Raw genomic sequence first — 20723 nt, 5'->3', positions numbered from 1 at the left:
TGGAGAGGATGAACAAAACAATGATTTATATTCGGCTGGTTTGATCAGCGAACGCGCAAGAGAACAGGCGACCAATCAATTTTGTCGATTAAGTCGAACTGCGACGGCAATTAGCTTTATATGGGAGCCGGGGTGAAGTTGAACGTTGGAAGTGATCGATTTATTTGAGCTTCATTTGCGGGGTTGTTGAAGAGAAATGTCATCACTGTTATGGTAAAGCTGATGATAAATACTTCTGTACGTTTCGCATATTTTCCAAAACTGATTATTTTTGAAATCTTATGGTAAATTCAATCATTATCAAAGAAAATTTATCATCATTTTAAAATACTCTGTATTAAGTTCCATTTTACATTTTTTTACATCAAAAATCGTCAGCATTTGCATATACATTTTTGTTATAAACAAAGTATGTTCAAAAATTTCTAAAATGTTGTGAAGCAATCTTTGACCTCCTGGTTGACAATCAATGATAAGTGATGATTTTCATAACTTTAAAAGAGACAGAACAATCGTTACCAAAAAGTATCAACTACCAAAAAGTATCAACTATTAGAAACGATTTGCAAAATTCCGTCTGCAAAACATTAAAGATAATGAAAATACTTCTTCAAAAGCCAAAATTTATGTCGTCGAACAAAAAAATCAACATTTGTAAACACTGAAGTTTCAATTCAGTGACCTTAAAAACAAGACTTCTTCTTTCAGATCATTTTGACATAATTTTAACGAGTAAAAAAAAGTTGAATTTTGGATGTTTGAAAATTAGGTTGGTTGAAATTATCACTTTTTTGGGAAATTTAACTTAAAAAATGTGTCAAAAAATGAACCTGATGAAAATTTATGAGAAACTGGTAATAATTGACCAGTTTTTTTTTCGCAAAATCTGTCATTATTTTCTGATGGATATCATCATAATTGTTTATTCTGTGTAGTACAAAACGGAAATTTTAGATTAATTTAAAGATTTAAAGCATCTTGACGAGATTTGGATTGCATAGGATCTTTAGTTGAGAAATCAGAGATTTTGCTTAAACACTCAATCATATTTTGAACGCATGAAAAATAAAATCAAAGATGATAAACTGCTTGCAGATCTCGAATAAATCTTTTTTCTTAGTTTTTTTTTTTTGCAAATATTATTTTGTATCCAAAGATTGTTTGATAAACTTCACAGCAAAAAAATAATTTTGGATGGTTGTTATTCTGTTGGTAGAATTGTTGTGAATCTTTGTCTGAAATATCGTATGAAATAGTGAAATTCAATAGAAACTATACAATCAAAAACTAAGTGTCGAAACAATGTCAAAAGGTGAAATTATTGTCAATTTCTGTTGAATTTCAATATTTTACACATTAGTTTAGGTAAATTTTAGAGCGTCCAATTTCCCGGGGTTACAGAATTCCCGGGAAACGGGAAATTTTCAACAAATTTCCCAGGAAATCCCGGAAATTTGAAATTTAACGAAAATTATTCAGATCCTGTTTCTGATCAACATTTTGCAACAAAATTGTATAGAACAGTAACTTTAATGGTCAAAATGAGTGTGAGGGTCAATTAATGGCTTGATTGCTTGTAAAAAATCAAGCAACTTTGAGAAAATATATAAAAATTATAATTGTTAATGCTGTCTTTCAAATCGTATCAAGTAAAAAATATGTTGAGAAGTATTTTTTTAATCAAAGTGGACAGTGAAAATCTATGCTCCACAACCATAATAGTAGTTTATGCAACAAGTTGCAAAAAGAGGATTTTTTCAGCACGAGTCGTACATTTATCTAACGAGGTTTACCGAGTTAGATAAATACGACGAGTGATGAAAAATCAAGTTTTGCAACGAGTTCCATACAACGTTTTTTGCAATTCCGAAAAACACCCTTTGGACAGAATTATAGGACAAATGTCCATGCATTAAGTCAATGAATCGTTCAAATCAAAAAAATGTTAAAAAGTATTACTTTTCCTAACAAGTGCTGAAAAGTTCAACTTTTCAGCATCCATTTCAGTGCAAAACAAATGAAATGGGTTACTATTCGATTCTGTTATTTTTTATTCCGAAAAGTAGGCTGTTTCGTCGTTCAAGAATGACAGGAAAAGTAAGTAGTTTCACGACGGAATTGCAAAAAATTGCTTTTAAATTTGTCTCAGTGACCATAAAGCTGAAAAGAAAAAAAAAACAATCACAACTCAAAATTTTTAGATATTTGAAGCGAGTTCTTGAAATTTGGTTGCATTCTTTGATAAATTTCATTTTCGTTTTTTTTATGATTTTTCATGGTTTCATTTATGGTATGATTTTAGGTAAATGGTTATATGGCCTAATAAATTAATTAGATTAAAATAATTTACAAAGTGTAAAAGTGGTTGACATTAAACGACATTTTTTTCATAATTAACCCTCTAACGCCCTTGGACGATCACGTGCATCATTAATTTATATCTTCAAATTATAATTTCTCGAAATACTTTAAACAAATTCTTCTAGCATAACCCTTTTTGAAAAATTGTATTATATCAATTCAGTTTTCATCCAATTTGGTCAAGGTAAACAAAAATGCTGAACAAATTTCAATTTTGATCTTGGCCGGAAGAGGTAAATATCTTATTTTCAAATGATATAACAAAAAAATCGTTAAAATAGGTTGGGCGTCATCCATACTATTCATACTTTATGGATGAAACCTTGTCAAAATAATAGCGAAATTGTTGTTGCCCAACATATAAGCAAACAATATTCCTAGTTATGAATGCTTCAAAAATAAATACTATCTGCATTCAACCTTGATATGAAATTAACAGACAAACTGATTAGTTCAATATGAACAGCAGATTGAAGTGAATAAAATCAAATCAGGTTATGTAATTAAAATTTTTTGTATGAATTTTCAAAACATTGGTGCCAAAAAAGGCAGGCAAATGTATACTTCCGCATGTATTTCGGGAATTCCCGGGAAATTGACATATTTCCCGGGAAACGGGAAATATTTTTATCCGGGAAATCCCGGGAATTCCCGGGAATTTTTTTCCCGGGACGGGAAATTGGACGCTCTGGTAAATTTACACAATTTTAAATTATCAACGTTCCAAAATTAAACTTTTTTCATTATGTTGTCAACTTTTTTTGCAATAAATGGTTTAGAGAAAAAAAATACTTTAGAGAGACTTGATCCCTGCACTTTTTACAGTTTCTGGTGTAATATTAAACTTTTTTTGTTCAAAGATTAAATGGTTCAAAATGCAGCAAGTCAACTATAAGTTCTAACAATTTTTCAAATGTTTTGCGAACAAAAATTCTAAGTGTTTGTAAATGAGCTCAATTTTGGTCTAAACGGGAATATTTTTAGTTTTGAAATATTTCTTCAATATGTAGATTGTTCCACTTATCAAAAATGCTAAAGGCTTTTAATTAAAATTCAAAACAAGAAATAGAATAAAATTCTTAAGAAAAAAAAGTGAAAAAAAGGTGAAGATAATTTACAACACATGCAAACGTTAATAATTAGTTGGGGATGTGTGTTTTTGCTTTTTTGCAAAATACATAAAAATTTCATTCGTGAAATTTTCCGATATTTTCAAAAAAAATATTTTGAAATTTTTTAAATCAAGACTAACATTTTAAAAGGGCCAAACATTTAATATTTCGCTAATTTAAAATGCTAGTCTTGATTTCATTTTTTTAAATATTTTTGTCCAAAAGATCGGAAAATTTCACAACTGTTTCATTTTATAACATTGAAAATTGTGGGCTTTTTGGGCGAGCGCGAGAGTTCGATAACATCAATTTTTGTGCTTCTTTTCCTTTAAACCGCTGTATTTCAGCAACCAGAGGTCTAATTTTAAATGTCTCTTAGACAACTTTATAACAAATTTTCTAAACTTTAAAAAAAAAATATTTTTAGAAATGGTCACTCATGGTCACTATTTTTTAAAATCGAAAAACTGCAAATATTTCGCTAAAATCAAACATTCGGTGATTTAATCTTGAAAACAGAGCCCTTAATCAAAAAATCTGTGAAGTACTTTTCGATTGGAAATTCAATTTTACATTAAAGAAATACATCAAATTTGTTTTAGCATGAAATTTTGTTTTTTTCCAAAAATCACTATTTTTTCAAAAAATTACAACTCGGCGGCAGATTTTTTGACCATGTTTCTCTATGGCTCAAAAGTTGCGGTTTTTGTCCTCTAAAACATATAAAAAAATCTCGAAAATAAATAAATCTGTATTTTGGGAAATTGAGTTTTTGTGAAAAAAAAGTTGATTAAAAAATCTGCAAATTTTAAGTGAAAAAAAAAAACTTTTTGTGGAATTTTACATAGAAATATTTTAAAAATTCAAAAAAAAATTGGAAACATGCTAAAAATGATTCTAAACGCAGGGAATGCATTTTAAATTTATTTCAGCTAACTACACTTAAATTTCATTGACATTTTGAAGTTCTTTGAAAAAAAAACATTTTTGCCCTCTGATTTTCCAGACCAACTTTGAAGGGGAGGGGTGACAAAAACTTTAAATAAAATTTGTACCAGGAATAATGAACAACACAGCAAGCAAAACAATTTTTGGATGGTTTTTGTTGCACCCTCTCCTCGATGCAGGTGAGATTTTGAGGAACATAAACTTCGAAAAAGATTTGCAAACACTCTTTTTTACGGAAAACGTTTATTATTAAATATTTTTCAATGGAATGTTCTTTTCTGCCAATCAAATCAGTTTTTTTGATTTTTGAGAAATATTTAAACAAGAAGATTAAAGAAGGTAAGAAAAAAAAGTATTGTTATAACCTTACAAATTTCTGAAGATGAGAAAAATGAAGTTGAAAAAAACAATTTTACCTCAATCTGTTAGAAAATGTTGCAGGCCAAGGATTGATACCTAAGAGCATGCAACCTGACCTTGTTGCGTGCTCTTCGGTTGACGTCCACGTAAGGAACATCCTGGAAGGAGCGTCACTGACTACATCCGTAGTTCTGTTAGATCATCCGAATTATCTTGATCAGAACAGTATAGCTCTGGTTCCTTGCGAGTGTCCTATTTTCTTACCTCCACGTTGGCTTGGTTTTCATGATGACCTAGCTGGTGGCCTGTGGAAACGGATCGTAAACCTTTGACCACCGCGGGTCAGAGTCGAGACGGCTGAAAGAAAGGGGCGCGACAATGTGGGAAAGGGAAGTAATTTGTGATTGTAGACGGTATTGTTTTGATTCGCAGTATGTTGAGTCAACTGCTGTGGATGTACCTGAAACATCGCACAACGGGGTTTCTCTTCTCTTCATTCTCAGCTACCACCTATCTCCTATTTTTATTTTGCTCTACTGATTCTCACTTCTCTTCACTGATTCTTCTATTTAATATCCATCATTTGATTTTGATTTTACTAACTTTTGATTCTCTTATCTCTCAAAGCTTTTCCACTCTTTTTTACCAATTGATACTGCTGTAACAAACTTTGTTTTTTTTCCTTAAAAATATACTTTTCCTTAATGTACTAGTAATATCAAGTCTATTTATCATTTGCCTAATCTTTTTTGATTTTATTGCGAATTTATTTAATAAAATAATTCTTTATCTTTCCTATAAATTACCATTACTATAATCTAAGCTTGTTTTGTATCTCTATTTATTAACTATTGTCTAATTTTACATCTAATACATCTAGCTTCTCATTTTTATTCTTTAAAATACGCTCATCATTCTCTTACTATTAATTCTTGATTTTTATAAAATAAATTCTCTGTTACTGTCTATTGTTTTCAATCTTCACCCTTTTTTTCAAACAAGTGAGGTTTGAGCCCTTACTCAATTTATGGAATGGTTAAAGGACACAAATATTACTATTGTATTTTTGGTAAACTTTTATAACATGCTTAGGGCCAAAAATTGTAACAAAACACCGCGACAAAAGAAATAGCAACATATAAACACGACTCAACACTAGGAAAGATTTCAGGAGAAAACAATACACAGTGAAATAACAACTAGTTTTTGAAATCAAACTAAAAATAAAACAGTTTTTGTTTTAATGAAAGTTAAATGGTTAGGCGCTTATACTTACATCAAACCCTACGTAATGTACCACCCCCGGCCGAGTTAAAATGCGTAACCGGAAAAGAAGGTGTGCATGCCTGGCACGAACACTCAAAGCGTGTTCTAGCGTGTTGCTCGTACTGACTCAGAGCAAGGGTGAGATGTAGGTGTAAGGGCAGTGCGTGTTCGTCGGGAACCTAGTGCATAAGATCGGTCAAGGCCCGTTCTTACACTGAAAATTGCGAAATTGCGAATTGCGAATCTGTTAGAAAATGTTAAGGAAAGCTTAAAACGCGACGATTATAAACGAGAGAAAATTGAAAATAAAATCTGTATTTTCATTTGCAAGTTAAAAAAAATCATGTGAAACATCTGAAATCATTAATCTAAGCATCATACTAAAAACTTTGAAAAAAAAATCAGCTGAATTCCCAAACTGAACGCTTTGCTGTGCCAAACCAGATTAGATTTTCAAGCTGCGTCCGCTGGCCCACACATCGCCATCCGGACGACGACGACGACGAGTCTCAGGTGTTGCCCGTGAGTCTCACAACTCAAAACTCACGCAAGCTGCTTGTTTATATTTTTGTCGAAAAAAAAACGGTGTCAGTAAGTCAAATGAGACGAGAAAAAGTTGTTTTCCCGGACGTCACACGAGCATGCTTCAAGTTGCGTTGAGGTTTTTTGGGGTGGACATTTTCTTGGATTTTCTAAAAAGAAAAAAAAACAGTAACTTGAGCTAATTTTGCGGCTTAACTGATCGTTAATTCGCTGGAACACTATCTGCAAACCTGGACGCGTGCGTGGGTGGGCTGAAAATTGTGCTTATAATAAATTTTGAATGATGTTTTTTTTCTGACGTGGAGGAGGAAATCTCTCCACCGGGTCGGGAAATTGTTTTGGTGATTAATGGCCGAAATCATCGGCATCGATGCGGTTTGCGGAATGCATTATGCCTTTATGGCTTCCGGCTTGAAGCTCGGGCTCGGGATTTATTTCGACATTGCGACATGCAAACTACTAAATGATGCATCACGCGGCGATGCAATTGGTGGCTTGATTTATGTGGGGAAACGCTCTTATGTGTGCGCCCGTTTGAAATGTGGTCAGCTCTTTGGGGTTTGACCTTTTTGAGGTGACATTTCAATCAAATTTAAATTCATTGCAAGCAGTTCTATGTTTTATCTATTTGATTGTTTAATTTGTCAAAAATATTTATCCAAGAAAAAAGAAACCTGGACTTTGAAATATTCGTTTAAAAATTATGAATAGAAAATTAAAAAAAAACGTCGCTTCAATTGTTTAAACTGAAGCATGTATTTTTTGTTTGTTTTTGCACTCGGCACCAGCCTGCCACCCATCAGTACGAATAGTCATGACCGAGTTTTTCCCGACTGACTGACTGACTGGCCGCCGGCCGTCACTAATTTTCCGTTGGAAAAACACCATGCAAACTAGGGTGTAATATGGTTGTATGGAAAAAAATAAAGTTGTCCAAATTTAGCGAGCACAGCAATTTTTCAGTTCCTTTTGGGGTCCTAAACAACTCCCCAAAGTTTGGGAACGATTGGTTTAGTCCTCACTTTGCGCAAAGCGATTCAATTTTCCATATAAATTTGTATGGGAAAAACATTTTTTTTGGATTTCGATATTTATAAAATCCACGTTTCACGCTGTACTAAAACCGGATTCATATTCAGATGCTCTAGAAGGTGCTCTACAACTTTCCCGAAGAGAGTATGGTGCTAACTTGCTCCTAAAAAAAGATACAGCGTGTTAAAAACTCGTCTAAAATGTGTTTTTTGCTCGAAAATCACGTTTTAGACGAGTTTTGAGGACGCTGTATCTTCTCTTAGGGACATGCTAGCACCATACTCTCTTCGGGAAAGTTGTAGAGCACCTTCCAGAGCATTTGAATATGAATCCGGTTTTAGTACAGCTTGAAACGTGGATTTTATAAATATCAAAATTAAAAAAATTGGTTTTTCCCATACAAATTTATATGGAAAATTGAATCGCTTTGCGCAAAGTGAGGACTAATCCAATCGTGCCCAAACTTTGGGGAGTTGTTTAGGACCCCAACAGGAACTGAAAAATTGCTGTGCTGGAAAATCGATTTTGATATTACACCCTAATGCAAACACCTTAACGCACCGACACCACCACGGCGCATGGGAAAAGTTATTTTTGGAACATTTTTCGAAAAATGAAAACCGACGACGACGATGACCCCAAAACAAGTGCAGTTTTTTGAAGAGCAAACAAAAAATGGGTGATTTGTTGCACATTTTGGACACGAAAACGGGGCTTCAAATCGGGGCAATTATGAAAAGGACATGACAGGTCGTGATCACCTTGAAACCCCGGTTTGTCAATCTCTCTCCCTCCGAACCTGTCCCAGGAAGGTCTCCAAGGTCCTGTCGTTCCGTTACCCCTGACTAATGCCAAGGTATAGTCGTGTTCATTTAAATGTCGGAAATATCAAACTTTCAATTATCGTCACACGGCGTAACCAAAAATCTAATTGAATTTGACGTAATTTCTTTTCCTTATTTCATTTGCAGTTAATTTTCAGCGGCGAGTACACCAAGGCCATGTCGAAGGATTGGCACTCGGGCCACTTTTGCTGTTGGCAGTGCGACGAAAGTCTGACCGGCCAGCGGTACGTGCTGCGCGATGAGCATCCCTACTGCATCAAGTGCTACGAGAACGTGTTCGCGAACGTGTGCGAGGAGTGCAACAAGACGATCGGCATCGACTCCAAGGTATTTTTTTTTTTCATAAAATTATTTTTATTAGGACCTTTTCGGTACTGGGACCTGGTTAGGACCGAGTCATCGACTTCCGGTACCGAAGCAGGATAAGTTGACATGATTTTTTTTTTGTTGTTTTTTTTGGGTTTAGGAAGATTGAAAATAGCAAAATTGTCTCAAATTTTGAAAAATGTTTAAGTTGGTTATTTAGAAATTTGACTCAATTTCCACAATTACTATTTAAAATTGGTAAAATTCAATTAAAAAAATTGATCTCTCATCAATTAAAACCAAAATAATTAACAAAAAAAAATGGATAAATTTGATTGAGTTATAATCAAAAATGTACAGCCTCTGACTAAAAATCCCTTTGGCCAGTTGTCGCAATTGCAAGCCGTGTCAAAACAGCTGGATTTGATCTGAACTTCATATCTGGAGGTTTTTTTTAACTCCATTAAATCATTTTTAATTTTTTTATTTTTTCAAAAACACACAGAACGAAAAAATGGTTAACTGGACCTTTTAAAAAAAATCTCCAAAAATCATCTTTCTTTAAAATATTACATGTAAAACGTTTCAACATTGCTCGGATATTTCACGGGTTTTTATTTAAAAGAAAGACATTTTATTTACATTTCTTGTATCATATTCTTGTATGAATCTTAGACAAAAATGTATTTACCTTTTTTGTTATAATTTGCAATACATATTTGCAAAAAGGGGTATAGTAAAATTTATTTATTTTTTTATTATTAATAAATCTAGCTATTCTATAAGGATGCTACACAAATAATCTCAAATTACTAGCCTATTTTTTGCAAAACAAATTACAGTTATGAATAAAAAATCAAAAAATTTGGCAAAATATCAATAAATTTAAATATGAAAAATATTTTTTTTTCGAAGCTTTCACATCTTTTATCGAACTGTGGTAAAAATATTCAAAATTTGAAAAAAATATTCAGAAACTTTTACTGTTGTTCTACGCATAATTGTCCCATGTTCAAAAAAGTGCAACTGAGAAAAACGCGATTGAAATTGTTCTACCGTTTTTCGTGTTTCTACGCATAATTGTCCCATGGATCCCTATTCACCCCATAAGTCCCTAATCATCCCAGTCAGCAGTTTATCACACTTATTTGTAATCCTCCTATACATTAGGTAAACAAGTCATAATACTTCGTAAAACGGTTAATTTCGCGAAAGAAAATACTGGGTGGGACAATTATGCGTAGAAATACAACGATGGGACAAACAGACTTGGTGTTGCTTTTAATGAGTTTCCGAACAAAGTACTAGATTTTATGTGTTTTTCGAAAAGAAAACGTCAAAATAAAACTAAAAATGACAAAAAGTCAGTATCGACCAACAATGACATGGGACAATTATGCGTAGAACGGCAGTTTATTTGATTAAAAATAATCATTAATAAAAATGCAATGCATTGTATTGCAATGTATTCAACAATGTACTAGGATAATTCTCCGCCAACTCACACAGCAGTTGCCCCGACCCCTCTTCGATTTGCGTGAAACTTTGTCCTAAGGGGTAACTTTTGTCCCTGATCACGAATCCGAGGTCCGTTTTTTGATATCTCGTGACGGAGGGGCGGTACGACCCCTTCCATTTTTGAACATGTGAAAAAAGAGGTGTTTTTCAATAATTTGCAGCCTGAAACGGTGATGAGATAGAAATTTGGTGTCAAAGGGACTTATGTGTAAAATTAAACGCCCGATATGATGGCGTACTCAGAATTCCGAATAAACGTATTTTTCATCGAAAAAAACACAAAAAAAAAGTTTTGAAAAAGTTGGTCGTCATCGATCATGGCCATTCATGGTCACCCGCGACAGACACGGACGACGAAACAAAGAGAAACGCAAAAAATAACTTTTTCAAAACTTTTTTTCGTAAAATCGCGATAACTCGTGATGTTGATAAGCAAACCCCTTATGTCTATATATCAAAATTTTTGTAATTGTCTGCTCTACAACTTTGTACAACATTGTTACACTCTAAAAAATAACCCTGCAAAGTTAGAAAAAACACGAAATTTTAAAATGAAAAATTTTGTTCTAAATGAAAAAATGACCCTTCTGGGACTATGTAGATTCGAAAAGTACATTAAATTTCCCATAAAATGACATGTTCCAAATTTTTTTACAGTCGAGTAACGGAAATGGGAGAATTTTTAAAACTTTTTTAGTGTTTTTTTCGATGAAAAATACGTTTATTCGGAATTCTGAGTACGCCATCAAATCGGGCGTCTAATTTTACATAAAAGTCCCTTTGACACCAAATTTCTATCTCATCACTAGGGTTAGTGAAATTTCACGATTTCGCGGACAGCGTGAAATCCGCGAAATTTGGCTTTTTCCGCGAAATCCCGTGAAATTGTACGTTTGTGTGAAAATGTAACTATTTTTCTAAAAATAATTTATCAAACTTAAATAGGATTAAAAATAATGATATTAACTACTGTAGAATTAAACGAGTGAATACCCTGGTTTGATTACCAATATAGGAACAGTGATTTTTAACGATTTTGTGGACGGCGTGAAATTCGTGAAATTTATCAATTTTCTCATTTACTTTTTTTTAATAACAGCATAATAAATTTTTCATCCATAAAGAATATTTAGGTAAATTTTATTAGTTTTCAATTGAAAAGCTTGTTAGTAACCTTATGAAGAAATGTTCATATTTTTGAGTTTTATAGATACTAACTGAATAATATTTTCATTTGCTGTAATACAAATTTTACTGCTATCTTATTTGAAAGGTATAGTTAAAAAATGAAAAGAATCAAGCCTTGTTTCATTCAAAATAAAATGAAGAGTATGTTAAATTTTTGAAATCACCTTTTAAAAACATTTAATTTTTTCTGAGTCCAGTTTAAGTTTAACGATATTTGTTTATTTGGGTGGATAGTTCCCGTGAATGACCGAGCCACGTAGCCCAGTGGTAACGCTTCCGCCTCGTAAGCGGTAGATCGGGGTTCAAATCCCGGCTCGGACCAACACAACTGGTGATCTTTTCCCTTCTGGAATCGATTGCTTAGTAAAGGGAAGGTAGTGTATCGTCACAAACTGGACCTTATCACGACACCTTAGGGAGGCGACCTATGGAATGTTAACATTAACCTTAACATGTTAACATTAAGTTGAGAATGAAACTGCCACTGAATCCGCTTTGTAAATGCCGGCCCCGATACTCTTCAAGGGTGTTCCCCTCAGGAACTGGGAAAGATTTACTATAGTTCCCGTGAAACTTAAAAATGAGTACTTTTTTGTTTTCTTTTTTATTTAGAATAAAAATTTCGATTTTGTTAAAAATTATACAAATGTTGGCTACTAAATTTTAAATTTAGTTTTTGAAAAGTGAGATGAAAACTTTTAAAATATGTTTAAAGGCCTGAATATCGCAGAAAATTTAATTTATTTTAGTAACTTTGGCTGGACAAGATTGTGAAATATTGCTTTGACATTAAATTTTATAAAATGTAAAATTTTAAAACAGAAGCAAATCGACGAAAACTTTTTAGCTTTATTGGTGGAATATTGAAAAAAGTAGTTCAGTAAAAGAGAATACGCATGCCCTACATTTTGTTTCAAAATGTATATAGAGCTCATCCATAAACCATGTGGAAACTTTTTTGAAAATTAAGACATTTTTGTTTGTCTTGTTCAAGTTTAGTGAAGATTTTTTAAGTTTATTGAAGAATAATTCAATTTTTTTCAATTCAATTCGGTTTTATTGGTGAATAATCATGATACAATGAGTTATTTTGAAGTGCATAACAGAGTTTTGGAGTTCCTTACAGCTGTGTGTTGCATCATAATCCATTTAGGAACAATTATTTCTTTAACTAAGGCACTAGCAAGAGTAAGAAAAAACTATAAAAAAAAACTTACAGAAATTGCAAAGGAAAGGGGATAGAGGAAGAGAAAGCTTATATCTAGATCACAGGTAATTTATCCTTTGTAGATGTGTTTGATCATCAGTTCCCCAAGGGCCAGGAATTGTTCTGCCTTGTTCCGGCAGCTCCGAAACCGCGTCATCATCTCCCCCGCGAGAGCAAAGAACTCCGGCAGGGTGAAGAGATCTTCCCCGGTGACTTCTTGCTGGGCCGTACTGCCGCTACCGGCAGCGACCACGCTGGCGAACGAACGCCCCCAACCAGGAGGGAACGCTGAGTTTTCCGCTGGAACCGTACGCTGTCCAGCTGCAGGAACGGCTGCGCTCGTACTTCGCTGAGGAGGGTGGGACGCTTTCTTCTTCCTCTTTTCCTGCTCCTCGAGGTAGGCCTTGCGCGCGACGCATCCGCGGTAATTGCCGGTATGGTTGCCGTCACAGTTCGCGCACTTTACGCGCGGCTTGGTTTGTTCTGCCTTGTCCCCCAAGTCCGCCTTTCGTGGCAGTGCGCACGCCTCCGAGAGGTGTGACTCACCGCACTTCACGCAGCGGGGCCGGAGGTTGCAGCTCCGCGAGCCGTGACCGAATTTCTGGCAACGGTGGCATTGCGCTACGTCCGTCGGGTTCTTGGTGTAAAACCGCCAGTTTACCCAAAAACCGTCCAACGTCTTAGTCCGCCGCAGGTCTTGGATCTTGACGGAGCCGCGGTCGAAGTACAACAGGTACAGTGTGTGTGTACCTGTTACCGTTGTCTTGCGCGAGAGCACTTTAATCTCCCGCGGTTTTATTCCGGCGTCCGAAAGGTGACCCTTCAGGTCGGAGATCGGACGGTCTTGATAACCCTGCAAGACGACCTTAACAGGGGGCTTCTCGGGGTTGAATGTGTAGAAGTTGAAGTTGCTACGCTTCAATTCTTCAAACACCAGGTCGAAATTCTTTTTGGTCAGTGTGATCACTTGCACTGCCGACTTACCGATTTTCAGACAATATCCGAGGCCTTCCAGCAACTCGTCAACATCGTCCGCTAACGTGTCCAAAACAAAAATTGGAGGTGGTCTACGTTCCGCTGGAGAGTTGTTCTTTTTTGACGTCGGCACTTTTTTCCGTGCACGACCATCATCGTCGTCGTCGTCGTCGGTAGTGCTGCTACCGTCAGAGTTGTTATTTTCTTCGTCGTCGCTCAGCATCTGGAACTCGTTCCTGATGGGGATGTTGGCGGATGTTGATGTGCCACTGGTCGTGGCACCGGAAGTACCGGAACGGGTTCGCACTGGTGATCTCGGAACATATCCGGGATGTAGTAACTTTTTATCGATTCCATCTGCGCTGACGCTCCCCTGCGCGATGGCGGCCGACACGGCGTTGGTTTGTTTACCTTTTTGCACACGGCCGGTAGACGAACTTCGCGGGTTTTTCGAGGCCGCACTCGAACTGCCACGGCCACGGCCGGCCTTTGGCATGCTGGAGAAGCAAACTCGCGGGTAACCACAATCAATTACGGCGAAAAAAATCGAAAAAACGATGGAGCACTGAGCACTAGCTGCATGCTCTCGTGCGTACACGGAGGGAGCTGATTGAAGAATAATAAACAATGAAGCATAAAAAACTAGTTTTTGTGATTTAAACGTAGGAATTTTAGAGTTATTTTAACATTTTTCATGTTCCGTGAAATTTGCGTGAAATTTGGTCCCCGTGAAATTTTCTATTTTCGAGCGTGAAAAATCACTAAGCCTACTCATCACCATTTCAGGCTGCAAACTATTGAAAAACACCTCTTTTTTCACATGTTCAAAAAATGCAGGGGTCGTACCGCCCCTCCGTCACGAGATATCAAAAAACGGACCTCGGATTCGTGATCAGGGACAAAAGTTACCCCTTAGGACAAAGTTTCACGCAAATCGAAGAGGGGTCGGGGCAACTTTTCCCGATTTCGTGTGAGTTGGTAGAGAATTACCCATTGCAAATTTGATTTTACATCAAAAAATGAAGCTAATAAATTTTTGCGACCAATTTTTCAATTTTTTGAAAAAAATAGTATTGATTTAAAAAATTATAACTCGCTTGGTAATTATAATAACTTTAAATTAAATTAGAATTGACCTAAGAAAAAGTGAAAGTCTTTTTTTGCCTGACGTAAACAAATCGAAAGAATTGAAGCATCATTTAATTTAAAAAAAAAACTGTTCTATATTTAGTAGTGCCAGATCGAAAAATATTGTTGTTTTTTTTAATCCTACAATAAGACTTCTTCCATTTTGTTTCCATATATAGGTGAGCGTGCTCAGGGACCAAAATTACCCCTTAGGAAAAAAGTTTCACGCAAATTTCACTTTTTCGTTCAATTTAAATTTTTGTATTGTTTTCATTATCTGGCAACCCTGTCGAGAGTTATACCCAAATAAGTAATATTTATGTTTTTCAAGCCGGATTCCGCTTAGTAAGTAAACTATGTCGATGATTTCAGATCTATCGCTGGTTATGTAATCAATAGACCTATCCATGCATCGTATTTAAAAGCAATTTATAAATTAGATGATCTGGCAACCCTGCGTCAAGTTAAGATTAAAAACATAACACTTTTGGTTTTTAGCTTAAAAAACAGGCCTCTCCCATTTTCTTTTGAATGTTGTTTTTTAAGTGAATTGAATGACAATCAACTGAAAACAATTCAAAAACTTTTATCTGTGTTGATATTCATGTAAGCATGCTTGAAACTGTTTGGAAAAAGTAGATAATTAGTTAATTTTATTAAACTTGTATAATTTTTCGTTAAAACACAATTTTTCTTTAAAAGTTGGATTTTTGAAAACTTATGGCTGTGAAACAATACTTTTTTTGTTTGTTTTGAAAGTCGTAACCATGGTTTGAAATTTCAATATTCATATGTTTTGTGAAATGTTATTTTTGCTCGTTTATCGAATATTTCAGTTAAAGCAAACTAGATGAAATTTTGTTTTCGTCATTGTTAAATTTTTATATTTATATGTATAAAAACTGGGATTTTTTATGTTTTTGTTCTTCTTGTTTTAAAATCCTAATGAAATAATGTTTCTCAAAATCAGAAACCAAAAATTTAAATACTGTTTAGAAAACTGTAAGATCGATGTAAACTTCGTAGGGCACATTTTAAAATGTATATTTTTCGTTTTTAATCAAATGGAACTAACTTGCATACCTATAAATTCATAACCTCATTAAAATTGTTAAAACTTTTTTTGTCATTTTGAAAATTCTAGTATGTTTGGTAGGACACGAAGGACAAAAAATGCTCTGAATCTTCAAAATTTGTAAAAAGACATAAAGAGCTTTTCATCAAGTACAAAAACAACCGTTGTTTAATGTATCCTGAATAGATTATAATCGATTGTATTACTTTTTTCATAACTAAAGTTTTTTTAATCGATTTGATCAGGAATTTCAAAAATACTGAATGAACAATTCACCTTAAGTAGTTTTCACCCACAACACGAAAAAATCAATTCCCAAATTCGTGAATTGTGTACATGAATTTGGGAACCACGAAGGAATAAATTCACGTTGACATTAATAAATTCCTTCGTGGTTCGCAAATTCATGAAAACAATTCACGACTACAGGTATTGTTTTTTTTCTGTGAATACAAAAAAATAAACTTATTTATTTCAAAAGTACAGTCTAAACTTTAAAGTTTCTAAAATCTAAAATTAAAAACAAATGTTCTGAATTTGTATTCCTTTAATTAAGAACATAGACATTAATTTCCCAATCTCTTCCTTTCTTTCCCAACAGGATCTGTCCTACAAAGACAAGCACTGGCACGAGGCGTGCTTCCTGTGCAACAAGTGCCGCATCTCGCTCGTCGACAAGCAGTTCGGCTCGAAGGCCGACAAGATCTACTGCGGCAACTGCTACGATGCCCAGTTCGCGTCCCGATGCGACGGCTGCGGCGAGATCTTCCGCGCCGGTAAGTCCTTTTCCCTTTTTATTTTCTCGAAAATATTTGATTTACATTTGGAGAAATTAAGTCACTTGTCTTGAGACACTCACTTCAAACGCCTTGAACCAGATCAGGGTTGCCAGATCCAGACATTTTGCCTAAATTAAACCTTGGCCCCGGGAACTAATTGAATCTCTGAACTACAACTTTACGACCAAATCATCTCAAATCGAGGACCATTATCGTTCCGGGCCTCCGCTAATGGCGCTAATCAAGATAAAATTCCGGGCCCCGGAACATCTGTTTTCTCAATTTGCTACACGGCACTGCTGTTCGGGCCGACTAAAATCAAAGCCAAAATTAGAGCAGCCGCGTTCTTTTCCGTTCCGAACACCGCCCACACCTCGTTGAAGCCGGAGGTCATCATCTGCGCTGAACATGGTTCCTTCATAAATCTTCCCGGCCGAGCAAGGTAGCTACCACAACAATGATCAATTCTTGAGATTGTTATATCGCGCCTCAATGACAGTCGCAGAACCATTCGAAAGCGAAAGGGACAACGCGGTCGTGAAATTTGATCATCGCGGAACGTGACGCCCACACGTAATGTCCTGGTCACGGTCACCGCGGTGACCCCTTCAAAAACGGGGACTGTGCTATAAAAATACTCTTTTGATTGACAGCTGCTACCGAGCACTCGTGAAACTGGTTTTATAGCACCGTCATTATGGCTCTTGCATGACAGATGAATGCGGCGGCAGAACTTGAATCATTTTGTGACATTTTTTGAAGAAAAGCAGTAAATTAAATTTGTCGTCGTCGTCACGCTCTAAAGTAATTAACCTAATTTCTAATGATCATTCTTGAAAGAAGAGTGTCATAAACATGTTACCGCTTAGTACAATGTTGTATTACGAAAGCGAAAACACAGAACATCAATTTTGGGGAAATGTTTTATAGCAACACAAATTCATTTTATGACGTTTTCCTAATCCTAGCACAGATGAACAGACCTAGAATCGCGCTTGCCATAAATTATGGAAATTATCGCAAAACATGCGACATTGGCCACCTCCTCCACGCGGAATCGCAGATTATGCATCTGGCACTTGTTTGGCGCGTGTGGCTTTCCTACACACAGAATTCCGTGGGTATCAGCGCAAAAAGTTGGCCCTCAACCGTAAACAAACTCTCGTACCCCCCGCGTTTGTGTCTCCAATTTTCAATGTCAAGTATGAATGCCTGGAGTACTGCTGATACAGCAAACTTTGCCCGACGCGAGTGGGTTGCACTTTATTCAGACAAATGCAGTACTTTTGTTGACGTTTGTTCCTTTAGTTCCCTTTATGTTTCGGGTGTTGTCGCGACTTCGTCGCAGCAGGCGGAGTCGATTGTCGCAAATCGTCAATCAAACCGGCGAAGACGATGAGCACGCCATGACATAACCTCCAAAAAGGTTCGCAATGCTTCGTGGTCGTCTGACTTTGTCAACAGTCGCCATTATGGCAGCGCAAACATCAAGCCTAAACTCCGCCATAAAATCACCCAGCATGATCGTGATCGTCGTGGAGAGCGCCAACGGGGCCAAACTGTCGAAAGTCATTTCGCCTTTTTTCACGCCAATTGGCGGCCGCGCCACTCTCCCTAAATCAATGTCGACCTGTCAACGTCCAAAAGTGCAAAGCCGTCGGGCTCTTTCGCTGATTGATGTGGCGTGCATCCTAAAATACGGGGACTTTTGTTGACATCCGCGGCGCGGCCGACTACGATGACAGCCCGTGTGATGCAATGGAAGAAAGGCAGGCAAATAAAAAATAACCAAGAGAAAGATTGTAAAGCTGATTTAGCGTGTTAATTGCGCTATAATGAGACGTCGTGTTGTGTTTTTTCTCTTTCTGTTTGTGGATAGAAGGAAAAAAATGGGGATTAAATTTCAGAGATTGGCATCGGCTAGAGACACGCTGACCGCACAGATCATGCTGAAGACATAGATCTGTGGACGAAGAATAGATCATTTTTCATGAAGGTTTATGTTAATATCATTTTACAACATTACTTGTCTACTAGTCTATGAAAGAATCGCGCAGTGACGTTTCGCAGAAATAAACCAAGATATGTAGATAAAGTGTACAAAAGTAAACATTTTACCGCAGCAAAAGTGCATCTTTCACTGACAGATTACAAATGGAGCAATTAATTGTAAACTGAGAATAGATTTACTGGCAATTGAGCGTTTCAATTCCCAGTAAAAATAGCTGATCTAGCTCATCTACCCGCGTAACGCACCATCGTTGCTATAAAAATGTGACAGCTGGACGCCATTATGGCGCCCCGGATCAATCTCGCTGCAAACGCGTGCCAACGTCTCAAAATCTACACGTGACGGGCGGAACAACTGCATGGCTTCACCGCGGTCATGCAAACAACAGTCCACAAACTAAACACAGCGGCCCTCTCAACCGTGAACCCGTGCGCGCCGCCGGTGACGGCATCCACCGGCGCAAACAAGAAGCTCATCTCGCCCGGTGAGATGGCACATTCCGCGATCTGCAAAAACAAAATCCCAATTTCGGACGCATCAACATGGTGCCAAATTATGAACTACGTGCTAATAAACTCGCTCCGGATTAGACGAAGCTTGTTTATGGGGGTAAATATGGTGCGAACGGAACTATACTTTGCTATAAAACGAGTGACCATAAACAGTCAAAACATTCCATTATGTGAATGACACCTACGCGCACCACCGAACTCTGTGGGAACGCCTCGACATTGACAGTCGCGTTGAAGCGTTACGAATCGGTGGGGTTGATGTTTTGACGTTGTCATCATCATCATCTTCAACCGCTTGGCGTCGGATCTGTTTCCAGCAAACACAAAAGATGATAAATTTGAGTGTTGTGTACTTAACAAGCTGCGTAGCAGACCAATTTTTACGACCGCAAATTTCAAATGATTTCACAGCATTTGTTTGCGATGATTGCTAAGGTAGAGAAGGCAGTATGCGGTCAAAATGTTTTGTAACGCCTCGCGTAACGCTGTTCGTGATCATTCTGAATCTCATTTCGTAACGCCATTCACGATTTCGTTGAAGCTGACAATCTGGTACGCCACCTTACACGTATTTGGCCGCTGGAAACCTCCTCCAACTCCCGAATACGGCCGCAGCTGACGATCGGTAATTCCAAGAAATTGCATACCGAATATACTCCCCAGTTGAAGCATTTTGACAGTTTTACTGCCGGGCGATCTTTGTTCCGTACCGCATCCACTTGACCTTTGCGAAATGTCCTCATCAGCGCTGCCAGTCTCAATTGAAGCAGAAAAAAAGTGTAACCGCCATAAACACGCATGCAATTAGGTTTAAAATTTTTATCGCCGCGCAGCCGTTACGACTTGTCTGCCCAGTTTTGACCCAGATCGGCCGCAGAAAGAACAATCAAAATTATTCATTTTGACACGCTACAGGATCGCACCTCGCCCACGCCGCCGCAGATCCTACGGGGATGAGACATTTGAGCGGCGGCGATGACGCCGACGACTTAATTCTCTGGTCAATTGGCCGACCGTGATCCATTGCTCTACGACGACGATGTCGAGTCTAGCTGTCATATTTACACGAATTTATGACTATTTGCTGGAGGGAAACAAGGTACACGGTTTTGAGATTTCTTCAGCGAAAATTAGAACAATCGATGAGGTAAGCCGGTTACAGGTTGTACAAATAAGGGATAAGCCGCTTCTGGAGCCGAATTGGCTCAGACAGTGTTGCTACGAGGTCATGACGGGGTGATTCACAGATTAAACTTGATCAGACTAGTGTTGCAAGCTATAAACCAATATTATTTGTTGACAAACGGTTTGACAATTCAACTTTACATGCGTTACCCAGGAAGGTGCTGTGTCCTATCCCTCGCCTAGACCAGACCAAAATCCATGGTAAAACTGACAGACCAAATCTGTCAGACCAAGACTGTCAGACCAAAGAGCAAAAAGTAAACAATCTTGGTCTTCGACGTAGGTGCACACAAATCAACAAAAGAAAATTTGAAAAAGATTTTATTTTTCCAATTCAATGACTGGGTTTGGACTGCAAAATTGAATGTACGT

The 20723-nt window shown here is 36.8% G+C and overlaps 1 protein-coding gene across 7 annotated transcripts in view; it reads left to right on the top strand.

Moving 5' to 3' along the window:
- LOC120415778 (four and a half LIM domains protein 2) overlaps positions 1-20723 on the top strand; it is a 306724-nt gene that overhangs the window by 267692 nt on the left and 18309 nt on the right. For 6 of the 7 annotated variants that reach the window (XM_039577402.2, XM_039577401.2, XM_039577403.2 and 3 more), the window contains 2 exons: positions 8594-8794; positions 16466-16640. In XM_039577402.2, coding sequence (XP_039433336.1) covers positions 8594-8794; positions 16466-16640 — 376 coding nt within the window. The remainder of the gene's footprint in view (positions 1-8593; positions 8795-16465; positions 16641-20723) is intronic. The other variant, XM_039577404.2, reaches the window with a different exon arrangement.

This window comes from Culex pipiens, chromosome 3 (assembly GCF_016801865.2).
Source record: "Culex pipiens pallens isolate TS chromosome 3, TS_CPP_V2, whole genome shotgun sequence".
Lineage (NCBI taxonomy): Eukaryota > Metazoa > Arthropoda > Insecta > Diptera > Culicidae > Culex > Culex pipiens.
The sequence above is the reverse complement of the archived record's forward strand: the minus strand, read 5'-3'. Positions and strand labels throughout refer to the sequence as shown.